Raw genomic sequence first — 8,038 nt, forward strand, 5'->3', positions numbered from 1 at the left:
AACCTTTCGATGATTTTCTATTCCTGCAGCACAGCCTAAACCTTTCTATGATTTTCTATTCCTGCAGGACAACCCAAACCTTTCTATGATTTTCTATTCCTGCAGGACAACCCAAAACATTCCATGATTTTCTATTCCTGCAGCACAGCCCAAACCTTTCTATGATTTTCGACTCCTGCAGGACAGCCTAAACCTTTCTGTGATTTTCTATTCCTGCAGGCACCACCAGGTCTCCAGAATGCCAACACGGCCGTGAAAAAGCAGCAGAGCCGAGCTCTAAGGCAGAACATCAGCTCTAAATGAAAACTTTTCCTTTAACCCGGAGCGGGGAAAGCTCCGGAGGCAGAAACCCTCCCCGAACACCGATCCTCACCGGAGGTCCGGGGACAGCACGGGCGACAAAGCTGCTGTGCCACCTACAGTCACTTCTGGTCCAACACAGAAGTCCCTGCAGCGGTCCCTGTCACTTCAGCCGGTGTCACCCAGCGCTGCCGCGGCCATGCCGGTGAAGGAAGCGCTTCCTCTGCAGGGCAGCGGGGAGACACCGCACGAAATAACTCCGAAAGTTCCCCCGAAATCACACAGCCACCTCCCGAGTGCATTTAAACCCTTCCTCCCCCCCGCATTTCACATTTAGTCCTTGCTGGGGGGTCTTTCCCAGCACGCACAACTGCCCCAACTCTTAGCATTGAAGTTTCGCTTTTTCTGCCTTTTTTTTTTTCCCTCCCCTCCTTTTTATTGCGGTTTTTACACCAACACGAAGTCAGGCAACCTCATCCGCTCGGCAGAGCTGAGCACCACAGCGTGCCCTCCGCCCCATGCTGGCTGCAAACAAGTCAAAGTAAAAACGGGGCATAAAACCCCCCCAGAACAGGCAGACCCCAACTTTCCATCGCTCCTTTTCCCTTCTGTCCTCCTGTCCCACCGCATCCCCGAGGCTGGAACATCCCGCTCTGCCCAAGCAGCTCAACTTTAGGAGTGTCACCAACACACCAAAAAAAAAAAAAAAAAAAAAAAAAAGAGAAAAAAAAAAAAAAACAACCTTCAAGCAAAGTGAAGATTTTTCACCCCCGATCCCAAGAGGGAAAACCAGAACACATCCCCCCTGCAAGCCCACCGCATCCCGCCGCGACCCCTGCGCTGATGCAACAAGCAGAAGCCGGGGTGGCAAGCGGGGGTAGCAGGGGGACAGCCCGGTCCCCACGGTCCCCCCCGAGCCCCCCGGAGCCCTGTCCCTCACCGCAGGGCTGGAGGTGGAAGAGCCGCCGGGCTGCCATGGCCGCGCCGCTCATCCCGTCCGCAGCATCGCCGCGCCTTCGCCTTCCCCGCGCCCGCCGCCGACGGGGGAGGGGGGCAGAACTTCTTTATTTATTTTCCCCCGCCGAAAATAAATAAATAATTAAAAAAAAAAAAAAAAAGAGAGAGAGAGAGACAACTGGGTTTTCACCCCCCCTCCACGCGCCAATTAAAAAAAAAATTAAATAAAATAATAATAATTAAAAAAAAAAAAAAAGCTGGAGAAAGTCCCGAGCGAGGAGCGCGGCTGGGAGGGGAAGGGACAGGCGGTGTCACACCCGGCCGGGTCCTAGAGCCCGCCCGCGGCCCCGGCGGGGACAGCGACACCGCCAAGGCACCTCCTGCCCGCACACCCCTCCTCGGGGAGCCCGGAGGGGACGGGGCATTTTTTATATAATATATTGCGTTGGAAGGGACCTCAAAGATCAGCCAGTTCCAGCCCCTGCCATGCAGGGACAATTTCCACCAGCCCAGGTTGTTCCAAGCCCTGTCCAACCTGGCCTTGGGCACTTCCAGGGATCCACAGCTTCTCTGGGCACACTGGGCCAGGGCCTCCCACCCTCTTATTGGAAAAATCCTTCCTAATATTAATTCATATCTATATGGACATGCATCCTTCAGGTTAAAACCATCCCCCACCTTGTTCCAGCACAACAGGCCCTGCATTGAGGCTCTTCCTTTCAATGAAAAATTAAATCTTAATTTTTCAGGTTAAAACCATCCCCCACCTTGTTCCAGCACAACAGGCCCTGCATTGAGGCTCTTCCCTTCAATGAAAAATTAAATCTTAATTTTTCAGGTTAAAACCATCCCCCGCCTTGTTCCAGCACAACAGGCCCTGCATTGAGGCTCTTCCTTTCAATGAAAAATCTTAATTTTTCAGGTTAAAACCATCCTCCCTTATTCCAGCACACCAGGCCCTGCATTGAGGCCCTTCCTTCAATGCAAAATGAAATCTGGATTCCCTTTTCCAGGGATGCAGGCTGCTGGAAGCATTGGCAGGGGAGATGATGTTCATAACTTCAGAGCAGGGAAAAGCACAGCACTGACAAATCTTGCTTCTCCCATCAGGTGTGCTCATGGACACCGTGGGGTCCCATCATCCACACTGGTTTTCTCTGGCACTTCAAAATTCCTCTGAAATCACCTGGCACAGGCACTTTGGAGTCAAAACCAACCAGCTGGGGGTCAAAATAAATCCCTGGGGCTCAGCACAGCGAGGGAGCTTGAGGTTCTTGAACAAACCAAGCAGCAACAACAAAGTTTGAAAAGCAGGTACAGAAAAAAGCAACCTGCAGCTTTAGGAAAAACCAGGCACATTTAAGTTTTTATAGCCTAAAGATTGAACTGGGACTGTTTTGTTTCTCCATTTCTTGATTTTTCTTTCTTCCAGAAGGGTCTCATCTGATCCAGCTACAGCAATTTGGGAATCCTGGAATGGTTTGGGTGGGAAGGGTCCTTAAAGACCATCCAGTCCCACCCCACCTGCCACGGGCAGGGACACCTTCCACTAGGCCAGGTTGCTCCAAGCCCTGTCCAGCCTGGCCTTGGGCACTTCCAGGGATCCAGGGGCAGCTGCAAAATTTGGATATTTGGAAATGAGGGGTGAAGAAGGTTTAAAGAAATCCTATTGACATCTTGGCTGTTGATTGCTACAGATCTTGGTGTACAGGCAGCACATCCTGAGTGAACCTTCCCCATCCTCTGAATAACAAACCACATCCAAAAAACCCAAATCACCCAGGAAAGCATTTGACATTATTTGAACTGAGGTGGGAAACTCCCTGTCAAAAGCTGAAGGTTAAAGCTATTACTCCAGCATTATTCTCATTCTAAATCCAACACACAGCACTTTACCAGCACCTGAGGAAAAAAAAAAATCAACTCTATCCCTAAACCAGGACATCACCAAAAAGAGAAAAAAAAAGTGGGGGGATTTGGTTTTAATCCAGTTATGTTGGTTTGGAAGATGCATTTATTGAGGAAGTGAATGTTTGAGTGGTTTAAACTGTGCATGTTGAATACAACATTTAACTGTGCTCACACTGAGCACATGGCAGCTGCACCCGCTGAGAGGGAGCCCAGTGTCCCCAGGGGTCACCTTGCCAGCTCCTCCTGAAGAGGATAACCAGGAAGGACTGTGGAATTCATGACAGCATGCAGGGACAACTTCCCAGGGCCAGGAAGTCTCTTCCAGGAGTTTTGAGGTCCCTTCCAGTCCTGCATCCTGTGGGCTCTGAGCTCATGGTAGAAAACTTGGCCCTATTAACTCCCTTTTAGTACACCAAACCATATTTCCCCATGATGATAAATTGTCATTAAAGCAGTGCCTGTCCCATGGTGGAAATCTTAGCCCCCCACCAGTAACATTTTCTGGAGGGTATCAGCTTATCTGCCACGATGCCAGGCACCAGAGGGGACATCAGATACTGCAGTGTCTGGCTCTCCCTGCTCTATCCCAGCTCTCCAGACCTGATCTCTGCAGACATTCTCCACTGCTACAGCCAAGCACAGTCACCCAGGGACAGCTGGATCCAAGGAGCAGCAGTTCCACCCTTCCCCAAGCCCATCAGCTGCTGAGGAGCCTCATCCCAACATTCCCCTCCAGCAGGTTCTTAACTTTATGCACAAAGCCAACCTCCCTCCCAGGCAGAAGTTCATTTTCCTCTCTTATTGACTGACTGGTTGGCATTAAGCAGCTCTTTGTAGCCAGGCTGGTTTGTGGCTGGAAACCAGCGGGAAGTGGATTTTTGCTTCACAACCAGATCATACAGGACCTGCTTGCCTGGTCCAGCAGGATCAGCCAAGTATCCCAGCAGAAGATACTTGGGTTCCCTCCAAGGCAGGGACAGATGCCAGGTGTATTTGCTTTTTAGCAGGATGCTTTTCCAAGACTCTGATTGATTTTTTTTAATTTTTTTTTTTTTTTTTCCTTTCTGGTGGCCTCACATTGGAGGCTGCAAGAGCCTGGACACAGAAAGTAACACTAGGTGGACCCAAGCATTGCAGAGAAACCCTTATCCCATCCTCATGAAGCAGCACTGGGATTCCCAAGCTGTGACACGGCCAAGACTTGAAACAAAAGCAAAGAAATTGCTTAGGGGATCCAAATTAAAAACTGAGGTGCCACCATACCTGCAGCCTGGGTTGTTTTATTCTGTTTGCATCATGAACTCCTTAAATCCCAGCCTACCTCCTGCTGCTTTGAGTGCAGCTCAAGGGAAACCTGAGTTTTCTTCCCAGCTCCACATCCTGTTCCTGCCATCACCTGCAGGACACTGCAATAAAAAAGCACAGCAGAGGGAGCAGCGACCTGCTGGGAGCTCCCAGGTAACTCCTGCCTCGGATTCCTGCTCTTTTGGCATGGGTTTTAGTGTTTATCCCACCACTGCTCCCTTCAGCCCTCTCTGACCCCTCCCCTGGAGCTGAATGCCACAGGAGCAGCTGTGGGGATCCCATTCCAGGCTGCTCTGAGGAGACCCAGGCTGGTTTGGAGCACCAGCTTTGCTTTCAGGAATCAAAGGAATTAAGTTAAGAGGCCAAGGGAGCCAGTGACCTGCAGTTTGAGCAGGTTTTGAGACTTTGAGGTGAGTTTAGCAAGTGCCATCTTCTTTTTGGTGCCTTTTCAGCTCTCAAAGGCACAAATCAATATTACACTCAACAGCATCAGCTCACCCAGGTGAAAGGGAGCACAAGTCTTCCTTTAAGAGTCAAATATTTTAAGGTTGCCCCCGCCTGAGAAACTCATCCAAATAAGAGAGAGAAGCCCATGAAATTCCCAAAACAACTCCAGGAAAAGGCACAACAATCCCTTCAGCACGAGGGGGATTAGGGGAATTTAGGAGGCAGCTGCACAAGGAGCAGACTCAGAAATCTGAAGCTTTAAGCTAAAGGCAATATTCTGCTGCTCCTTGCTCATGCTCCCCACTAGAAGGTGAAGAAAAAAGAAAAGAGAAGAAAAAAACCAGCTGTATTTGATTGAAATGTACGGAAACACTCACTCCTTTGTCTCTCTCCTGTACAATCTTTTTCCCTAGCAAGGGAAGGAGCTCGGTGAGGGCAGAGCTGGTGCTCAACCAAGAGCTGCTGGGAAGGTCAGGCTCCTTCAGCTGCAGATTGCACCCAGATGGTGATTTCCTCCTGGCAGTGGCAGGAGCTGGGGAAGGCAGCCAGGCTCCAGCAGGCTGTGCCAGAGCTGGAGGCAGAAACTCCCTGGCCAAAGCCATGCCAACATGCAGATCTTATTAGGCCAGAGCCTGCAGCCAGCTCGTGCTGCCCCCGGCCAGAGCAGGAGATGAGAGCAGGGCTGAGAGCTCAGACATCACCACTGTGCTCCCTGCACAGGCTTTGCCCTGAGCACAGCCCCTCCTCGTGCCCTAAAATGTTGATTTGTAAAGATCTCCCACCTCCAGGAGGTGTTTAAGGAGACAAAAAGGGAGCAGCTCCCCCCTGGGAAGGAGCCACAGGAGGGAACTGCAGCTCAGAGAGGATCATGGAATCATGGAATGGTTTGGGTTGGAAAGGGCCTCAAAGCCCATCCAGTGCCACCCCCTGCCATGTGCAGGGACACTTTCCACTGTCCCAGGTTGACTCAAGCCACATCCAGCCTGGCCTTGGGCATCCCAGGGATCCAGGGGCAGCCACAGCTGCTCTGGGCACCCTGTGCCAGGGCCTCCCCACCCTCCCAGGGAGGAATTCCTGCCCAGTATCCCATCCATCCCTGCCCTGTGGCAGTGGGAGCCATTCCCCCTTGTCCTGTCCCTCCATCCCTTGTCCCCAGCCCCTCTCCAGCTCTCCTGGAGCTCCTTCAGGCCCTGCAAGGGGCTCTGAGCTCTCCCTGGATTTTTCCCTTCTCCAAGTGAGCACCCCCAGCTCTCCCAGCCTGGCTCCAGAGCAGAGGGGCTCCAACCCTTGGAACATCTCCATGGCCTCCTCTGGACTCTCTCCAGCAGCTCCAGGTCCTTCTGATGCTGGGGGGGAGAGGAGCAGCAGCAGATGGACGTGGTTGCTCTTACAGCCACAGTCTGTGCTCAGGCTCCTGAGCACTGCCAGTCCACCCAGGGCAAAATCTGAACCAGAAATGACTGTGGTCAATTTTGGTGTAAAGGAAAAAGTTATTTCCTAAGGAGTGTGGGATTGAAATTCACCTCCCAAGCAGCAGCTCAAGCTCTACTCTGGCTCTTCAGCACCTGGGTGTCAGTTTTGCCTCCTGTAGCAATCAGAGATCCCTGCATGGAGCTTGTCAGAGCACATCCCCATTCCTGGCTGGTTAACAGCAGGACTCAGGGTCTCTGTGTCCCACAGGGGCTGTCACACACTCTGCAGAGAGCCCAGGCTGTGTCTCCCTGCTGCCAGAGACCCAACACATCCTTACAGGACACAGCAAACCCTGGCAGAATATGGAATATCCTGAGCTGCAAGGGACCCACAGGATCATCCAGGCTGGCTCCTGGCCCTGCACAGACACCCCAACAATCCCACCCTGTCCCTGGGAGTGCTGCCCAAACCCTCCTGGAGCTCTGGCAGCCTCAGGGCTGTGCCCATTCCCTGGGGAGTTGGGCAGTGCCCAGCACCCTCTGGATAAGGAACCTTTCCCTGATTTCCAACCTAAACCTGCCCTGACCCAGCTCCAGCCATTCCCTGGCTGCTGTCCCTGTCACAGAAACCAGAGCTGCCCCTCCTGTCCAGCACAGTGGCATTGCTGAGGCTCAGCCATGCCACTGGAGCCACTGAAGAAGAGGAGGACATTCAGCAGAAGATGGTTTGCCAGTGCTCTGGTTTCTTTGTGGGGAAAATCTTGGGAAAATCCTACCCTTAAAATGATGTTACAGCTACACAAAGAGTCCTGCTGCCTAATGAGCACATCTTGGGCAGAGATAAACACAATAGATTTGCACGGAGCCACAGCTGAATAGCTGACTTCAGCCTTAGCTTAGCCTCAGAGCATTAAGAGATTGTTGATTCCAGTAGAGAACACACTTGCCAACCTTTTTTTTTGTGTGTGCAGAGCACAATTTAAAGTTAAAAACCCTCAGTGACTCCAGGCACTGGCAACCTCAGCCCCTCTCAGGCAGTCAGTGGCCACTCAATGTGAATATTTTCACTGCTGCTGGAGGCAGCCTGCTGGTGATAGGGAATTCAGCATGGTGGTTATTTATTTTCAGAACTCTAATGGATTTAGTAATAAATTCTGCTCCTTGCCCAAGACTCAGCTGAACATGTTCTGAAGCCCAAAGCCCAGAGCAGCAGCTCCAGATGATGTCATGTAAGAGTGCAATAAAGAATTACACAACGAAAGCAGCAGATAAAAAACAGGGACAGTCAGCAGCTTCTCAAGATGTAATGAGGAATAACCTTCAACTCCAGCCATGCAGAGCCCCTTGACTAATTAATCCAGTTAAATCACACATATCCACAGGCATCAATATTTACCTGAAACCTTCATGGTGAGGAAGAGGAGGGCACCAGGCAGCAGTGCAGCTTCACACCAGGCAAAATCAGAGAGGAAGCAGCAGAAACAAAAACAAGCCTAATGAAGATCATTTTCCAGGCAAAAAAGAAAAAAAAAAAAAAAAAAAAAAAAAAAGCAGATTTTAACTGACTCAGCAGCAGGTTCATGAGGACTTACAGCACAGAGAAGTTGTGAGCAACTGGAAGAGCTTCCAGACAAGCTGAAACTCCCACTTTTAACACAAAAATGGATCAGATTCTGGGATGTGGTTGTGAAGATTCTTCACACTTG

At 50.9% G+C, this 8,038-nt stretch overlaps 1 protein-coding gene across 3 annotated transcripts in view; it reads right to left on the bottom strand.

The window, feature by feature from the left end:
• Positions 1–5,404, bottom strand: part of SLC4A11 (solute carrier family 4 member 11) — a 100,867-nt gene extending 95,463 nt beyond the window's left edge. Inside the window, exon 1 of one of the 3 annotated variants that reach the window (XM_059845466.1) lies at positions 5,298–5,404. Coding sequence is in view for 1 of the 3 variants with exons in the window: in XM_059845464.1 (XP_059701447.1) it covers positions 1,241–1,292 (52 nt within the window). In the remaining 2 variants the exon portion in view is untranslated. Of the gene's footprint in view, positions 1–1,240; positions 1,422–5,297 lie in introns of those variants that run through there. The other 2 variants (XM_059845464.1, XM_059845469.1) reach the window with 2 other exon arrangements.
• Between the last annotated feature and the right edge of the window lie 2,634 nt (positions 5,405–8,038).

Source organism: Haemorhous mexicanus, chromosome 4 (genome assembly GCF_027477595.1).
Source record: "Haemorhous mexicanus isolate bHaeMex1 chromosome 4, bHaeMex1.pri, whole genome shotgun sequence".
Classification (NCBI taxonomy): Eukaryota; Metazoa; Chordata; class Aves; order Passeriformes; family Fringillidae; genus Haemorhous; species Haemorhous mexicanus.